General features: G+C 42.3%; 1 protein-coding gene across 1 annotated transcript; it reads right to left on the bottom strand.

Annotated features, from left to right (window-relative positions):
• Window positions 1–8464: 8464 nt before the first annotated feature.
• Window positions 8465–20000, bottom strand: LOC146986843 (uncharacterized). The gene is made up of 8 exons (XM_085777878.1): window positions 19925–20000; window positions 16982–17046; window positions 16510–16594; window positions 14234–14349; window positions 13310–13374; window positions 10760–10892; window positions 8945–9134; window positions 8465–8607 (listed from the first exon to the last, which is right to left on the bottom strand). The coding sequence occupies exons 1-8, from the start codon at window positions 19998–20000 to the stop codon at window positions 8465–8467; spliced, it is 873 nt and encodes a 290-aa protein (XP_085634004.1).

Here is a 20000-nt window from a genome sequence, read left to right as displayed (position 1 = left end):
GATGCCATGCGATGCAATGCGAGGCGATGCGATGCGATACCATAGATTAGATTATATGACATTGGAAGCGATGCGATGCAATGCGATGCGATGCGATGCGATGCGATGCAATGCGATGCAATGCGATGCGATGCGATGCGATACCATAGATTAGATTATATGACATTGGAAGCGATGCGATGCGATGCGATGCGATGCAATGCGATGCGATGCACTGCGATGCACTGCGATGCAATGCGATGCGATGTGATGCAATGCGATGCGATGCGATAGATTAGATTACATTGGATAAAATAAGATAAGATGGTGTAGTAGTGAATGATCTGAGTTGATCAGAACGACCTCTCTACTATCAGTTCAGTGTTCATCTCTCCACCACATCCTCCAGTGAATCCATCAGGAAACATGACTGAAGTCCCCTGATCCTAACCCTAACCCTCCTGAACAAAGGAGGGTCCATACCACACCTCTGGGGATTAATAAAGTCATTCTTATTCTTAAACAAGCAGGAAATAGAAATATACAGGCTCTGTGGAGTTCATCGACCTTTTCTCTCTGATTTCCCCACAGACGACGGATTTACTGCGTCTGAGCTTTGAGTAGCGAGGTTCAGTCTGTCTGATGAAGGAAAACCATTCAGCCTCATGTCCTAATAATGTGGAGCAGAGCTGCAGACGAGTCCAGCGTCTTGTTTCTAACCATTTTACGGCTTTTATTACTCCCTCAGTTATGGATCTGATCGTTGTCTTGTTGTTTCTTCGTATTCGACGTCTTCAGTTCAGTTGTGATTAAATTGACTCGAACGTTACATAAGCTCAAATAATTGCATCATCCGGGCTTCAGACATTTTTTACAACATGCTCACTGGCTGTAATTGAGAATAATGATTCCTAATATGTGTTTGCATCAGTTAAACACAGCAGGCGCGTGTTCACATGGACCAGGACACGTAGTGACAAACATCTTACATCATCTTACAACAGAAAGGAGCTGATGATGACCTCGGCCTCAGCTGCTGCTGCTGCTGCTACTGCTGCTGCTAATGCGAAGTAAACTCTGGGTTGTTCAGTCAAATAAATGCACCTACATTCAGTTTAACGAACACTTCTGTGTTTGACGGGTGTGGCCTCGGTTCGTCATACAGAGAGGAGAAGGTGGTTTCTGGTTCTGGTCTAGAGAGTGGATCCGGAATTCACCAAATTCACCAAAGTAAAAGTTTTCACCAAAATAAAACTTTAAATTCTGGCGCACCATCGATTTCCGTCTCCGGTTTTGAAACATTTTATTCATTTTAACATGGACGTACAAAAGTCTGTTTATGTTGCTACATGGCGAGCATCAGGGCAATTTATCTCTCTTCCGCCCCAACCCAAACTTTATCGAAAAGATGCATTTACAAACTACAGGTGTAATGCACAGTGCCTATTAAATAAAACATACAACTGAAATAGACAAAAACTTGTAATACAATGGAATACATTAAAAGAAAAAGGTTATCTTAAAGGAACAACGAGGAGTTTCTATTTGGTTATAAAAAGTCTGATATTAATGTGGATGAATCTCCGTTACCACTTGTTAATGGTCCATTGTAGATAAATCTATGGTTTTGTCTCTATGGTTATTTTGTTATTATTAGTGGTGGTGGAAATGCTGGGCGAGCCGACCAGAGTTTCTTTACTTTCGGTTTCGTGGCGAGTCATGAGAATAACGCCGCCGTATGAATCTCCGTTTATGGTGGGAACTACGACGGTATGTGATCGTCTTCCAACCTCTGACTTTAATTCTTGATGAATGAAAACATGAGTCTGTCTTGCGCCGGTCAAAGAATTTCACGGTGCGGAGGCTCATAAATGTAGTGTGAAGACACTTCGCTTTAACAAAACTCCTGGTTGTCCCTTTAACGGCTCTGGGATTTTCTTGTAAATTATATCCTTTAAATTTATTTTATTAACTTGGTGCTTTTATTTTGACGGAAAGGCGCATCCATCCAATCCCTATGCTTGTAGCCTAATCCCTGTGATTGTCATACTGATGCTGTCGGCTGATTTGACTTTCTGTTACACAAAGTCATTTTTTCTGCTTTTTCTTTCTTTCTTTCTAACCTGCAGAGCAATATGGCTACATCGTCGTCATCGTTGGAGAAGATGACTCCTCCAAAGTGCCTGTTTCTCCAGGAACTTTGTACCGTCTTTGGGCATTTTATCAAAAAAATAATTGTAAATAAAGTTGAGAATTTTATAGTATAGAAACTGGGAAATATTCATTTAATATTTGTGATATTGGTTTTTCTATTAGCAATAAATGTTATTTTTCACAGAACCAAGTTATGTGTTTTGAATTCACTTTGCTGCATTGTGTGGAAATTGTTGAATTGTAGGCTACATAAATCATTAGCCTTACAACAATGAAAACTATTTAAGTTCTGCTTATTCAAGTCAGTTCAGTTGGAGTTAAATTAGTGAGTTATGTTAGTGTAACGTCTGTTTAGTTGGTTGAACACAGAGCCTCCATGTCCTGAACATTCATATACAAGCAGAAGTTTCTAAAATTTCATTTTTATTAAATATGATCAAAACATCTTCACAAATTCATCAGAGTTATTCTCTAACGTTCCCTCATCGACCTCTTTCACCGTTTCTTTCCAACCCATCACCATCACCCTGGTCTGTTTTAACCGGTATTTAGCAGTGACTGAGTTTGTTCTGTGTAATAATGTTTATTTATTTTATTGCAATTAATTGATATTTTGTCGTTAATACATCTGTTTAATGTTTTAATAGCTGGTATTTGTGTAGGCTACACTGGGCTGGACATCCTTGGAATAGAGACTGTTAACTGTTAGAGAAGTCCACGTGCTGCCTGTTGTTTGTATGACGAGGTCGCTCTGTTTTAATTAATGAATCAGATCTGAGCTAATTATTGTCTAATTAAACACCACAGACTGTGAATGAGTGAGTAACTGAACCCGTAGGAGGAGGAAGAGGAGGAAGAGACACCGACTGTTCAGAGAGTCCATGATGCATCTTCTCAGAGTTATGGAGAAATGTTTCAAACAGGAAATTGTAGAAAAGAGGAAAAACGACGAGTTCATGGAAAGAAAAATCACAGACAGTCTGATGAAGAGGGAGAGAAGAGTTCCCTGGAAAGAGAAACAGAGATGGAGAGACAGAAAGATAAAGAGACAGAAAGATAAAGAGATAGAAAGATAAAGAGACAGAAAGATAAAGAGACAGAAAGATAAAGAGATAGAAAGATAAAGAGACAGAAAGATAAAGAGACAGAAAGATAAAGAGACAGAAAGATAAAGAGACAGAAAGATAAAGAGACAGAAAGATAAAGAGATAGAAAGATAAAGAGACAGAAAGATAAAGAGATAGAAAGATAAAGAGACAGAAAGATAAAGAGATAGAAAGATAAAGAGACAGAAAGATAAAGAGACAGAAAGATAAAGAGACAGAAAGATAAAGAGATAGAAAGATAAAGAGACAGAAAGATAAAGAGACAGAAAGATAAAGAGACAGAAAGATAAAGAGACAGAAAGATAAAGAGATAGAAAGATAAAGAGACAGAAAGATAAAGAGATAGAAAGATAAAGAGACAGAAAGATAAAGAGACAGAAAGATAAAGAGACAGATATAAAACCTGCTGCTGCTGCTGCGTGAGTCGGAGCTGATCGGGGTCTTTACTGTAAATCCTCCTGTTGGACGAAGCCTCACGTTCACACTCACACACTCATCTGTCTCTCACTGGGCAGCTGATGATGCAGCAGCAACGTGGAGCTGCACGAGGGACCAACACACACACACACACACACACACACACACACACATGGACACACACACACATGGACACACACACACACACACACACACACACACACACACACGAGTGAAGGCACATGATGATGATTCACAAATTCTGTGAATCATTAGAATCATTATTTACCTGCACGTTAAAGTCCAGTTCATCACCAGGACACACACACACACACACACACACACAGACACACACACACACACACACACACACACACACACACACACACACAGACACACACACACACACACACACAGACACACACACACACACACACACAGACACACACACACACACTGATTAGACTCTCACTGTGCAGCAATGTGTGGAGCTGCACGAGGAATCAACACACACGAGGCACATCATGATAATTTGTGTGTAGCCGTTATGAGATTCACAAACTCTGTGAAGACTCATTAGAATCATTTACCTGCTCGTTAAAGGGATAGTTCAACGTTTAGTCAAATTGGCCCGTTGCCATAACCCCTATAGTCGTAGCAGTAGGTTCGTTACCTTTAATTGTTGGTGCAAGCTGTTTTTAGAACGGCGGAGCAGAGCCGTGAGCTGCTCAGAGCTACGCTACGGAGGCTCATTATGGGATTTCTTGGTTTCCCTCATCAAACTCATCAGATACACAATCCAACAACTCCACAACGCTCTGGTGGACAAGTTGTGAGCTGCACATTCACCACGCTATGAGATAATAACACAACGTTACCACACAGAGTTGTTTTAGAGGGAAATTCATGTAAAACCACTGATGCACGTTGCCTTCAGGGACAGTTTTTCATCAGCAGTCTCTGTATTTACCTCTAAAACAACTCTGTGTGGTAACGTTGTGTTATTATCTCATAGTGTGGTGAATGTGCAGCTCACAACTTGTCCACCAGAGCGTTGTGGAGTTGTTGGATTGTGTATTCGATGAGTTTGATGATGAGGGAAACCAAGAAATCCCATAATGAGCCTCCGTAGCGTAGCTCTGAGCAGCTCACGGCTCTGCTCCGCCGTTCTAAAAACAGCTTGCACCGACAATTAAAGGTAACGAACCTACTGCTACGACTATAGAGATTATGGCAATGGGACAATTTGACAAAATGTTGAACTATGTTGAACTATGCCTTTAAAGTTCAGTTCAGTTCATCATCACCTGGACATACACACTCACAGACACACACACACACACACACACACGGTGAAGGCACATGATGATTCGTGGCTGTGGTTGTTTTAAAGGGCTCTATCAATAAAGTTGAGTTGAGTGTGTAGAAATTCTGCAAAGACTCATTAGAATCATTATTTACCTGTTCGTTAAAGCTCAGTTCATCACCTGGACACACACACACACACACACACACAGTTTACTATGTCCTATAGAGGTCCTATGTTTTGGAATTCACTAAGATCCATTTCTTCTTATTCACTTTTTAAAAAGCAGCTAAAAATACATCTCATATCCCACATCCTTACTGTCTTTTGATTTCAATTAATTAATTTTTTGTACCTTATTTCTATTGTCTCTATTTGTTACTAATCACTTTGCTCTTTATCTCTCCATTTTTGTTCATTTTGCTCATATAACGTTGATTATGTAGCACTTTATCTCCTTTTCTTTCTATGTTTATTTGTTAACCATAGAAATGTGTCTTGTTGTAATTTGTAACTTATGTATGAGCCAACCCGCTTCGTTCCCTCTGTGCACCATTGAATTTAAATGTGTGCTAAATAAATAAAATAAACTAAACTAAACACGCACACACACGCGCACACACACACGGGGATCGTCTGGGGACAAACACACGGGTCAGACCAGGTCACAGGATAAACTCTGTTTATTTTACTCTGTGGTAACAACGAGTGTCATGGAAAAACAAGCAGAAGCCTTTTTCTGGTGCCAGGCCGTTGGTTTCCTCAGTGAAGCATCTATTTTATTGTCGGGGGGGTCGGAGGGGGGTGAAGGGGTGAGGGGGTGAGAGGGGGTGAGGGGGGGTGAGTCTGAGAGCCTGAACGACACCGAGTCAGAGAAACGACAGAGCGAAGTGGACAGAGGCCGAGCAGCAGAGATAGACGGAGCAGAGCCGTGTGATGATGAAGAGAAGTGATTCAGAAACAAACAGCTGGAGATGAAACAGTGAATTTAGTTTCTTATTAAGTGTCAGTGCAACTCAGAAGACTATAAAACCTACGGTATATGACATCACACCTCAGCCGTGATATTAATAATAACACATGAGAATCAATAATGGTTCCTATCTGACTTTTTTTTCTTTTTAAACGTAGGCTACTTAAACACAGAGAGTTCATTTAATATTTATTTACCTCTTAATAAATAATGATATGAGCGTTTAAATTCACAAAATGCCAAAATATTCCATTAAGAAAATATCCAGATACATTTCTACGGCGGCCCAGAGGGTTCAACTCACTGCTAGACTAGAGAAAAACACACATGAGAAGACTTTGTTGCAGTGTTTCTGGGGACACATTAAAGGGATAGTTCAACATTTTGTCAAACTGGCCCATTGCCATAATCCCTATAGTCATAGCAGTAGGTTCGTTACCTTTAATTGTCGGTGCAAGCTGTTTTTAGAACGGCGGAGCAGAGCAGTGAGCTGCTCAGAGCTACGCTACGGAGGCTCATTATGGGATTTCTTGGTTTCCCTCATCAAACTCATCAAATACACAATCCAACAACTCCACAACGCTCTGGTGGACAAGTTGTGAGCTGCACATTCACCACGCTATGAGATAATAACACAACGTTACCACACAGAGTTGTTTTAGAGGGAAATTCATGTAAAACCGCTGATGCACGTTGCCTTCAGGGACAGTTTTTCATCAACAGTCTCTGTATTTCCCTCTAAAACAACTCTGTGTGGTAACGTTGTGTTATTATCTCATAGTGTGGTGAATGTGCAGCTCACAACTTGTCCACCAGAGCGTTGTGGAGTTGTTGGATTGTGTATTCGATGAGTTTGATGATGAGGGAAACCAAGGAATCCCATAATGAGCCTCCGTAGCGTAGCTCTGAGCAGCTCACGGCTCTGCTCCGCCGTTCTAAAAACAGCTTGCACCAACAATTAAAGGTAACAAACCTACTGCTATGACTATAGGGATTATGGCAATGGGCCAAAATGTTGAAATATTCCTTTAAAGCGCGGGACACATTAAGGTAAGAGACCAGTCTGGGGGACACATTAAAGTTAGCTTAGCATTAGCCTGTTGTTGCGTTGGGAGTTTTTCTTTCTGAACTCGTTTTTCTCTGTGAGTTTTTTCTGAAGCTGCAGTGGTTTGACCCCTCAGAGCCACCGTACTCTCCATTAGACAGAAACAACACTTTCAGATTCAGGTTTTCTTTCTTTCTTTCTTTCTTTTTTTTTTTATCTCATCGTGTTCATTTGTTCAGTGAGGATTTTTTTGTCCATGACTTCTCGTTGCTGTGATGAGATTCTTATTTACAGTCACATTTACAACAAACGTGAACCAGCACCTTGCAACAAAATCGCAAGAACTAGAAATCCTGAAAACTCTGCGACTACGAGCCAAAGAGATTCTTAAAAAAAATAATAACAATAATACTAAATCCTAAAAAATGAATTCAAAGCCTCATCATCACCATCGTTTTCACAATCAGAGTCAGACACTTTTCTCTCTCCGTCACCATTTAATCAGCTTCGACCTTTTAAAACTAAAGTCGTCACCACGAGGCACCGAGACGTCTCAGAGACAACACCTGCTTCCTTAATACAAAACGGACGCGATAATATCGAGAATCGAACACACGCTCGTTATTCTCACATCAGTTTTTTTCATTTATTTATTAATTTATTTTAAAAAAACTGACGTGAGAATAAAGAAACACAAGTTTCTCCACGCATGAGTGAGTTGAACTTTATCTCCAACCTTCTCGCATACAAAAATACATCCAATTAAATTCCAATATTCAAAATATCTCCCATCGTGACAGACGTGCACACACACACACACACACACACACACACACACACACGAGTGCACGTCGTTTCAACGTCCAAACAGCAGAAAAGTCTGAAGAACCGACCCAGGGTCTGAAAGATGAGCGTGAAAGCAGACGTGAAGCGCAGCGTCGGTGTTCCCGTGTGTTTTTCAGCCACCGAGACAGAAACAGCTGGACAGAAGAAGAGCTGCATGCTGGGAGGAGGCGTCAACATCTGGCTGGTTCCTAATGACTTCATCATCACAACGACGTCTCACTGCAGAAACCCACCGTCTGAAGACCAGGAGGAAGATCTCCATCATCCTGCTTCATCATCCTGCTCTGATTCACTCACATGATGCTGCTCTGCCAGCGAGACGGGAGGAGGAGGGGGGGGCACTGTTTACTAGAGCAACCGACCAGTGAGCGCTGAACATCCAGACTGAAGATCTAGAGGCTGAAGATCCAGAGACTGAAGATTCAGACTGAAGATCCAGAGACTGAAGATTCAGACTGAAGGTCCAGACTGAAGATCTCGAGGCTGAAGATCTAGAAAATGAAGATTCAGAGACTGAAGATCCAGAAACTGAAGATCCAGAGGCTGAAGATCCAGGCTGAAGATCCAGGCTGAAGATCCAGGCTGAAGATCCAGAGGCTGAAGATCCAGGCTGAAGATCTCGAGGCTGAAGATCAGATCTAGAGGCTGAAGATCCATCCTGAAGATCTCGAGGCTGAAGATCCAGAGACTGAAGATCTAGAAACTGAAGATCCAGGCTGAAGATCTCGAGGTTGAAGATCAGATCTAGAGGCTGAAGATCCAGAGACTGAAGATCCAGAGACTGAAGATCCAGAAACTGAAGATCCAGAGGCTGAAGATCAGATCTAGAGGCTGAAGATCCATCCTGAAGATCTCGAGGCTGAAGATCCAGAGACTGAAGATCTAGAAACTGAAGATCCAGGCTGAAGATCTCGAGGCTGAAGATCAGATCTAGAGGCTGAAGATCCAGAGACTGAAGATCCAGAAACTGAAGATTCAGAAACTGAAGATCTCAAGGCTGAAGATCTCGAGACTGAAGATCTCGAGGCTGAAGATTCAGAAACTGAAGATCTCGAGGCTGAAGATCTCGAGGCTGAAGATCTCGAGGCTGAAGATCTCGAGGCTGAAGATCCACAGACTGAGGATCATATCCAGCCGAGGAAGGGGCCGTCCCCCCGGTCCTCCCCCTCCTCCCGGGGGATTCGGGGCAACATGGCCGACCGGGTCAGACCCCAGAACCGCGGAGGAGACAAGTCCTTCTTGGTGGTGGTGAACTTCCAGCCCACGTGAGACCCACAGGTTCGGCACTGAGCGATGGTCCACGCGTAGCTGAGAGAAAACAGAAGAAAAAGACGAGTTTAACTCATGTGGAACTAAAATCTGATCAATGTTCTGATAACTTTTTCTCCATCGCTATTTTGTTTTTTATTTCTCTACATTTAAAAGGAAATGTGCGAATAAGAGATCAATACTTGGTGAAAAAAAAAGACATATAATATAAATAAATTAAATTGACAAATTAATTTCTCCCCAGGAGTTTGAGTTGTTTATTGTTTGCATTTTTTGTGTGTGTGTTCCTATTTCTATTTTTAACCAGCGGATCATCCAGTCACCAGACAAACAGGTTTTCTGTTTATAATATTATTCTCTCTATTCTCAACTTCACATTTGATGAAACAGCTCTGTATTCTGAGCTTCCTCCTGTGTGTGAGTTCATTAATGTAGAGGTTAAATTTGTGTTTTAATCCAGAATAAAAATAAAGAGTTGGGGAAAAGTAAGAAAGAAAGAAAGAAAGAAAGAAAGAAAGAAAGAAAGAAAGAAAGAAAGAAAGAAAGTCTTCAAATCTGCAATCATTTAGCAGTTTAACTGTCGAACACTTTGTGTCTAAAATAGTTTCTTCATCAGGGTTTTTTATTCTGGAACAGGAAACGTCACAACATTGTCTCGTGATCGAATTATAATCTGAGATTTAAACTGAGAAACTTTGCTGTTGCACAACACAAAGTAAATACACTTCTGCTTCTGATCAATAAAAACACTGTGATTAATAATCGAGGACTTGTGGGACTTTATGCCTGCAACTAACGATTATTTTCATTATCGATTTATCTGTCGATTATTTAAACGATTAATCGATTAGTTGTTTGGTCAATAAAATGTTAAAAAAATGTTCAGTGTTTCCCAAACCACCAGGTGACATCTTCCTCAAATGTCTTGTTTTGTCCACAAACCAAAGAGAGACTCAGTTTATTGTCATAAAGGAACAAAGAAACCAGAAATATTCACATTTAAGAAGCTGGAATCAGAGAATCTGGATTTTTTCCCCTAAAAAACTACAGTTATTAGATTATCAAAATAGTTGACAATTAATTTGATAATCGATTATTGTTCAATTAATCGATTAATTGTTGCAGCTCTAATATAATTAATTAAAAACAACGCCTCTACTTGATGAAGGTTTAATAATCTGGAGTTCGTTTATCCACACAGGTCGATTTAATCCAGGTTAATTCTCTGATTATGAATCAAATATAAATCTGAATCCTCTTCAGTCTCGTTACACTGAGGGAATATTGATCTTTGCTGCGACAGGAAACTGAGGCAGGTGCCACGTTCACAGGCGAGACAGAGTCTCCTGCTGCTCTGGACACCGACCCAACGACCACGGGAGGTCGGACACGTCCACGGACACGTCGCCCACTCATTAAAAAAGTCAATGATGAAGAAACTCAGTGACGTGAAGTGTTTTCATGTCTCAATGGATTAAAACCAAAGTGAATAAAAATCAGATTAAAGCAGCTTTCTGACCTTTACACAGGTGTGAGTCACGTTTAAAACGATGAATGAAAAGCTCAGAGAGGGGTGTGTGTTGTGTGTGAGGTCTCCTGGTGTGAGGAGCTGAATGTATACACAGCATCATATGCATCATAATTGTTGTTGTTGTCATGGTTACCCTGGAAACCAGCCTGTGCAGCGTGGACGGCCGACCGATCAGGTTGAGGTTACTGGCTTTGTAGACGGTCAGAGTCTCGTGGACGTAACCGTGAGGGTTGACGTAGGCGGCCATCGGTCCGTAGAGAGACAGACTGGGAAAGAGGGGAGAGAGAGGGGAGGGGGGGGGGGGGATAGAGGAGAACATAATCAACGTCATTAAATTTAATTTAAAGGGTTAAAGTCACAGAGACGGTTTTATAAACTCTGTTGTGTAATTAACATTTTGTAAAAACGACCTGTTTTCCATCCTCAGTCTCTTTCACCTAGAAACTTCATTTAAACTTTAAACAGTAGACACAAGTCTTGTGTATTGTCGTATTACTCCACGTTTTGATAGGTCATTTAGTTTTTGATCAATCCCTGATCAATGACCATGACCATATTTGGAGAAATTATGAGATTATAATGGGTGTGTATTGCACGGAATGTTCGTGTCAGAGTGCGTGACAGCATTGGTTAGAGTGGGAGAAGTTGTCTGAAATCGTCGGAAACTTTTCTCTTTCCACACTCCTCCCGTCCACAATTTACACTCTACACACATGATTTTTTCCAAATTTATAGACAAACTTGTTCTGTCTCTCACAATGTGCTCAAAATATCAGAGAGACTTACAGAATTTACAGAATAAGCCTCTGAGTGCGGCCACGTCTGTCTCTGCTCCTCATTGACTCCAATACAAAGATTTTCTGAGAGAAGCAGAACGGACCCCTGTTTTAAACTCGCAAGTGTCTCCAAAATATTTACTGTAGAAACACCAAATCGTACCAAATCGTTCATGAAGTCCTTACAGTGATGATGGTCTGTGTTTTGTTCTGATAGGAGTTACCGTTTTGTCAGAATAAGCCCAAATGTGAGACCAGTGCAGAGGCAGAAAATCACTCTTTTTCTCCACGTTTCTGTTTGTCTCAGCCTGGGGGGCCTCTATCGTCACTGGCAACCACCTCAAGTTGCCGTGGTAACCTCTGAGCCTCAGACCAGAGCTCATTAAGATTTATAAACAATGATTATATGATTAAGATACGTCACTGTTCAAGACTGACTCTGCTTGGTACTATACTTTATTCCTATTTCGTTTGCAAATACTTTTAATATTTTAGTCCCACGGGTCCTTGAACACAACACAAAAAGACCTTAAAATTAAACAGTTTTGACTTTACAAGATCTCAAAGTAGAGAAAGGAGCAGAAACTGCATCGACAGCAACAGGTCGTAAAAATCATGTTAATGTGATGTTTCAGTTTTTCCATTTTGCTTTTTTTGGTCATTATTTGGCATGGATTGATGAAAAACCAGGTGAAGTGGTGTATAAATCCTGTTTTTAACTAAATCATAATAATAATATTTCACTTTGTTCCAGCTGCTGTTTCTGTCTCAAACGCAAAACACATTCGCTTCATGTGTAGTTTTCATTTTGTGCTTTAAAAGCTTCAGATGAAAACACATTATCACAGTTATTACACTTTTCACTGAAGATATTAAACACAGTGTGTGTGTCACTCTGTCATAGACAAAAATAACTGCACAACATTACATAACAGTGTGTGTGTGTGTGTTGTGTGTGTGTTTGAGGCCACTTATCTTCATGATGTAACCAGAGATTTTACACTTTCAGACAAAAGCCTGCGTCGACTTTGACGTGTTAATAATAACGAGATGAAGACGACTCAGAATCGGCTCTGAACATTTTGATTCTTTAAAAAAAATCATAAAACGCAGCCTGAACTTTAATATTTCTGTTCTATTTCTAACAGTGACATTAACAATTTGAATTTAATTTGAGAAAAGAACAGTTTGGACAGAACCACGTCCTCGTCCTGCTCTCAGGCTCCGTCTCAATTCAGAATATTTATTTTTTCTGTATAACTTTTATTTAAAGAATGTAAGAGTCTGACATCTAGTGTAAACAAAAATACAATTTCTTTCTTTCTTTTTCATCTTACAAACTTAGATGAAGACTATTTTTAGAACGGCGGAGCAGAGCCGTGAGCTGCTCAGAGCTACGCTATAGAGGCTGATCCCTTTAAATAGATTAGTTAGAGAAGTAGATCATATAGAGTTGAATATTTCTGCTGATAAACGACGTTTCACATGAATGATTCCTAGAAAAGGTTCATACTGTTGTTGTATCTTCACCACTTCTTCAGGTTGTAGATTCGCTCTGCAAAGGGTGAAAAACTACCTAACCTCCATAAAAAGTTTTCTTCACCACTTCTTCAGGTTGTAGATTCGCTCTGCAAAGGTGAAAAACTACCTAACCTCCATAAAAAACTATAAACTCTTTTATTCCTGCTGTTACAGCTTTTTTAAATTCTTTTTGATGTCGATTGTAAACCACTTTGTCTCCTCTGTGGGTATTTATTTGCATTTATTGCTACAATTGCTCGATTTTTTGAAATTTCAATTTCAATCTACCTACGTATCCCACTTATTTATTTGTAACATTTGTATTTGTATGCATGTTGACTGACTGAACATGAAAGTTTAGTTTCTCTGTGACGACTCGTCCTCACCTGAAGATCTCGTTCTTGGTGGTGATCTCTGTGTCGCGGCACTGTTTACAGCAGAGGGAGGTGCACTGAGGAGGAAACACAACAAACAGCCTGTTAACACAACACACACTGACACACAGACACACACACACTGACACAAGTTTAACAGAGTCAAACAGTCAGGTTATTATGGTCTGTCAGCGTCTGAACCAACATGAGGACGTCTGATGTAACTCTTCATGATGGAGCTGACAGTAAGTGATTTCTCAGTTGGGCTATAGGCTGCAGGTAGAAGTTGAGCTTATGAACACCTACAGCTTTTACTTTACAAGATGATGCTCGTCACAAAACAAAATACAAAAAGAACAAAGCAGAAAAATTGGAAATTAAACTTGCGTTTCTCATCACAACAAAATAAACAAAAGTAAAACTTTATTTTCCATATTGTAACAAGAAATGACATAATTTCTTTTCTTTTAAAGCTGGCTAGTTGCTGCTGCATTATTTAATATTTTCAGGACAGTTGTTCCAGATGTTCACTCCTTTAACAGAGACACAGTGATTTTTTTTACATTGGTTCAAGTCTTTGTTTTGTCAAATAACAGTAATAATGTTCCTCTCAGGTTAAATTATATCTGGTGTCCCTCATTTTAAACAGATGTTGAACATGTGGAGGCAGAAGTCTGTTTGCAGCTTAGTACATGGTTTGTATTGTAATGTCATTAAGTCTTTGAATGTGTTCAAACAGATAAACAGTGGGTTGTTGGTTTGTTACTGATGAGTCTTGTGGTTTTTTTCTTTTACAACAGAAATATTTTTGAGTTTTCTCCGACATGAGGCGACGTTCGTGGGAGGCTGGAAAAACCGGAGTTCTGAGTTGTTCTTGAACGCATCACACTGTGACGGGCGGACAGTGTGTGTGTGTGTGTGTGTGTGTGTCCTCACCTTGTCCATGATGTCCAGTTCACAGCGGAGCCTCTGGATGGCGCTGCCGATCTTCAGCAGCTGCAGCCGCAGAGCGTCGTCGATGGGAAGACAGGCAGCCACTCTGTAGGAGAAGTCTGAAGGAGGGAGGAGAAGAGAGGGGAAGAAAGTAAAGACTAACTGTAGAAAATCCCCACCTCCTTCCACCTCAACTCTTCTCTCCCTCCTCCTTCCCCTCACATCACTGGAGGGCGGAGCAGAGTCCTGCATCAGGTTGGATCCCCGCAAAAACGGTGTTCAACGGGTGGATCAGCCGTCTTGTGAAAATTCACGGGTCGGGCACGGGCGGAACTCACATGAACGCGGGTGGGTAGCGGGTGTGTGTGTCGGCCTACAGAGAAAAACTCACGCGCAGCTGCATGAACCAGCGTAGCAAATCATTTTTTTTTATCACTCACGGCAACAACAGAGCAGCATCTTGATGTAAATAAACGATCTTTGGCCGCTCGTGTGACCGCTCACAGCTTTCCCTGGAGTTTAGCCTGTCATGGCTTGACTGCTCGGCTTCTGGGTAAAAGCTACAAACACACCGATGGGATCAATGTAAAGGCTGAAGTGTCCTGCTTTCATTAATAAAAGAATTACGTCGCTATCATTCTCCGTTCCGGAAATAGCCGCGAAAGAGTACACCCCCCCCCCCTCTCTCTCTCTTTTCTTTTCTTTTTTCTAAAGAGTACGGCTGTACCTCCGTTATCGCCAGTGAAGACGGCGATCTAACGGGCAACAGGTCTTAATATTGACGGACGGGTCGGATCCGGGTTGTATTCAGAAATAATCACGGTGATGGGTCGGGACACGGGCTGAAAAACCAACGGGTCGGGCGGGCGCGGGTTTCCAAAATTGGACCCGTGCAGGACTCTGGGGCGGAGCTCGGAGGCTGATGTAGGCAGGTAGCTCACCTGTGGCCTTTAGATAGCTCACCCGTGGCCCTTTAGGTAGGTCACCTGTGGCCCTCTAGATAGCTCACCTGTGGCCCTTTAGGTAGCTCACCCGTGGCCCTTTAGGTAGCTCACCCGTGGCCCTTTAGATAGCTCACCTGTGGCCCTTTAGATAGCTCACCTGTGGCCCTTTAGATAGCTCACCCGTGGCCCTTTAGGTAGGTCACCTGTGGCCCTTTAGATAGCTCACCAGTGGCCCTTTAGATAGCTCACCGGTGGCCCTTGAGGTAGCTCGCCCGTGGCCCTTCAGGGAGCTCACCCGTGGCCCTTTAGATAGCTCACCCGTGGCCCTTCAGGTAGCTCACCCGTGGCCCTTTAGGTAGCTCACCCGTGGCCCTTTAGGTAGCTCACCCGTGGCCCTTTAGGTAGCTCACCCGTGGCCCTTTATGTAGCTCACCCGTGGCCCTTTAGATAGCTCACCCGTGGCCCTTCAGGTAGCTCACCCGTGGCCCTTCAGGTAGCCCACCCGTGGCCCTTTAGATAGCTCACCCGTGGCCCTTTATGTAGCTCACCCGTGGCCCTTTAGGTAGCCCACCCGTGGCCTTTAGGTAGCCCACCCGTGGCCCTTTAGGTAGCCCACCCGTGGCCCTTTAGTTAGCTCACCCGTGGCCCTTTAGGTAGCTCACCCGTGGCCCTTTAGGTAGCCCACCCGTGGCCCTTTAGGTAGCCCACCCGTGGCCCTTTAGGTAGCTCACCCGTGGCCCTTTAGATAGCTCACCTGTGGCCCTTTAGGTAGCTCACCCGTGGCCCTTTAGATAGCTCACCTGTGGCCCTTTAGGTAGCTCACCTGTGGCCCTTTAGATAGCTCACCTGTGGCCCTTTACATAGCTCACCCGTGGCCCTTTAGATAGCTCACCTGTGGCCCTGCTGCTGCCTGGTCCTCATCCCCTCTAACTCCCTGATTGTTGCTCTGTGTGACTGATCTAAGTTGTTCAGTTAAACCAACACACTCTTTGTTTCTGTTCTAGTTAACTGAACCATATTGTTGCTGCCTCTTCTACTCTTTATTCAGTTTGGGTTTGAGTTAGTTTGACCAAGACTGAGTCCTTGTTGACTTGAATATGTGAGTTTTGTGGGCTAATCCTTTCTGTTCTTTCATCCTCCTTTTCATCAGAATTAACCAGCCAAACAAGAAAAGAGATGAACTGGACCTTCTGATCCAGAACCAGTCGGTCCCCACACCCAGTCACATTCACACTAACACAGAGACACGTGTGTGTGTGTGTGTGTGTGTGTGTGTGTGTGTGTGTGTGTGTGTGTGTGTGTGTGTGTGTGTGTGTGTGTGTGTGTGGCGCTGACCCACGGCGTTCGTCGGCAGAGAGTCGTCCTTCAGGTTCTCGTCCCACTCATGGAGCTGCTTCTTCACTCTGTTCATCAGAGACTCCTAGAGGGGGGGAGGAGGAGGAGGGGGGGGGGGGGGAGGGGGGGGGGGGGGGAGAGGGGGAGGAGGAGAAGAGGAGAGGAGAAGAGGAAGAGGAATAAAGGAAGAGAGGAAGAGGAGGAGAAGGAGGAGGGGAGGAGGAGAGGAAAAGAGGAGGAGGGGAGGAGGAGAAGAGGAGGAGGAGATAGAGGAGGAAGAGGAGGAGAGGAAGAGAGGAAGAGGAGGAGGAGAGAAGAGGAGGATTGAGAGGAAGAGGAGGAGAAAGGAGAGAGGAGAGGGGGATTGAGAAGAGAGAGGAGGAGGAGATGACAGACGTTTACATTCACATCTACGAGGCGTTTACTGTCGTGGTATAAACGTAGTAACTTCCAGCGCTGCAGCAGAACTCACAGAGTCGTAGAGGAGCGTAAAACCCACGGAGGCCACGGGGTCAGACTGGCACACTGGAACTTCCTCTGTCAGGGGGTACAGACACACAACGGTTACACAACCACAACGTTAGAGACACAAACGGTTACACACACACAAACCGTTAGACACACAACGGTTACACACACCACAACCGGTAGAGGACACAACGGTTACACACACACAACCGTTAGAGGACAATACTGACACGCTCATCACTTAAAAAAATATACTACACTATAATAATACTAAAAATATTCTTTATAATAAATAAAACATTTTATCGGTTAAAGGACAATTCCAGGTGAAATTCAAAACTCGGGGCTGTATTTTCATATCATTTTAGGTCTAAAGAAGGAATCTGAAGATTTTCAGTTTAATGTCTCCTGTTTTGCGGTAGTAGTTGTGTCTGTCCCCGCGTCTCGCCACGGCAGCAATGAAATGGGATGTGGATGTAAGTTCTGCTGTTTTAGGCTGTTTCCCATCCCTCAATGCCACAGGACAGCGTCAGATGGAGACTCAAACATGCAGCCAGAAGTTTATTTACTTCAACAAGCCGACAATGTTTGTAAACTAGATCTAATTCAAAGTCTCCCGGAGTCTCGCGCGAGACCCAGTTGCCGTGCTCGGTGTGTTCAGGTGCAGTGGGAAAAGCTACCGTTTGTGTCATAAACACAGGAATATCAACTCTTTACTTGCTTGAAGTAAATAAAACTTCTGGCTGCATGTTTGAGTCTCCATCTGACGCTGTCTGTGGCTTTGAGGGATGGAAACAGCCTAAACAGCAGAACTTTTACATCCACTCCCATTCACTGCTGCCATGGCGATGCGTGGGGACAGACACAACTACCGCAAAACAGGAGCGATTAAACTGAATATCTTCAGATTCCTTCTTTAGACCTAAAATGATATGAACATACACCCCCGAGTTGAATTCACCTGGAATTGTCCTTTAAGTGCGTTAACTCTCTGTGTTTCTGTCTAGCGCTGTTTGTGTATGTGTTTTTATTCAGGGTCTCTGCAGGTTTCACCAGCTCAAATTTAAGACTTTTTTGGGACCTTTTTAAGACCATTATGGATGAAATTTAAGACCTATCATGACAATTTTGTAAAACGTACAAAAGAAATGCAGAGTCACAAAATTAAAAATTGATTGCAATATATAAGTTGTTTGTACATTCAATAAAGCACAATGAAGTGTCGGGAGCATTTTATTGAGCATTTTGCGGTAGCGAGGGCTCTACCATAACATTTTTTCCCAAGGAGCAGCCTAAAGTAAACTATTTGGGGCACAAAAAGAAATTGGGGAGGCGAAATTAAAAAATGTATATGTAACACATAATTTATTTAATTCACTGGCAACCAACAGGCAGATGGCTTTAAGCCTTGAATAATGTTAAGGGTCAATGTTAAGGGTTAAGGGTTGATAATGTTTTCTTTTATATTGATATGTTTGGTAAAAATTATCTTGTGGAAGTCACACCTGTTTTTCAAAATGGTTGATTGCTCACCTGGGCGGGGTCACCAGTTTCCTGTCTGTACCATTTACACAGCAGTTTGAAAAAGAGCGTTATGCTCGAAACGTCACTATTTAGGGATGTCACAATTATAGATTTTCTTGGTACGATTATATAGGACCAGTTATTAAATCCCCTGGGGGAAGTGTTTGAAATATTTAAGTCATTAAATTGTCATCTAGACCAAATATATAAGTTTATTTTAATTATTTTTTTTAAAATAGAAATGACACTGCTAACATTTAAAATTCCTATCAATTCAGTGTTACTTTTGAGATAAATGGACCAGTATCTGTGCATTTACCTTTACTTTGGCGCACATCTGCAGATACGGTTCCAACATTATCTTTTCCAGAGAGTGACGGTATTTAGGAATCTTTACGATCAATTAATTGTGGCGTTTAATACCACGATTACTTGTTGAAACAAGTAATTGTGACATCCCATCACTATGCTATTAAAATCTTTGAAAGGGAGCTCCTATGGTTATGTGCAGAGTTTTTCTTTGTTCTAAGGGTCAAAACGTGACCTATTTTTACATTGGAGAACAGCTGTTTCATAGCTGTAGGGGCCAGTGCTCGGTGCGATGTGCTCGGTGTGCGACGGCCCCTACAGCTGTTTCATAGCTGTAGGGGCCGGTCCGCACCGAGCACTGGCCCCTACAGCTGTTTCATAGCTGTAGGGGCCAGTAGTGCTCGGTGCGACGGCCCCTACAGCTGTTTCATACAGCTGTTTCATAGCTGTAGGGGCCAGTAGTGCTCGGTGCGATGGCCCGTGGCCCTTATTAATACTATGTGTGTGTGTTCGGAAGCTATTTGTTACTTTTGTATTATTTAATCACTTATTATTTAGTTAGTTTTTGTGGTTTTAGTTTTGGGGAATACACTTTTAGTTTGTTTATTGATATTTAGTATTGATTACTTTTATTTTGGTACTTCACCATGCTTTTATTTTGAAGGTACTGGGGTACCGGGTGAGTTTACATACAGGGGTTGGCAGCGCAGGTGAGCTAGGCACCTGGGAGGGCAGATGGTTTTTTTACCAGGGCAAGAGAGGCGGCAAAGGGCCATTGTTGTTTGTTTGTTTGTTTGTTGTTTGTTTGTTTGCCGATGGAGAAATTAATTGATTCTGCCTGGTTAAATAAGGTTAAATAAAAATAAATAAAATAATAAACCCAAAGAAACCTTTCATGTTTTGCCTGGACAACGGACTTTGTTTATCCTGAGTAAATTCACTCCCTAGGTCAGTGGCCGTTTGATTTGATTTAGTTTCATTTATAGTTTTGATATTTTGAAGTTTTTTGATTATTGACACCGAGGACAAATAGCCACTACAGTTGTGTGGAGTGTGTTGTGTGTGTGTGTGTGTGTGTGTGTGTGTGTGTGTGTTGTGTGTGTGTCGTGCTGACCTGCTGGTAGTTGCTCCACCAGCACTGGTTCTGTTTGCAGTTCTGACTCGGCGGTTTTTTTGGACTGAGGCTGCAT

The sequence above is a fragment of the Trachurus japonicus genome, chromosome 5 (assembly GCF_045865225.1).
Source record: "Trachurus japonicus isolate A0001 chromosome 5, Traja_1.0".
Taxonomy (NCBI): Eukaryota; Metazoa; Chordata; class Actinopteri; order Carangiformes; family Carangidae; genus Trachurus; species Trachurus japonicus.
This window is presented reverse-complemented; position numbering and strand designations above follow the sequence as displayed.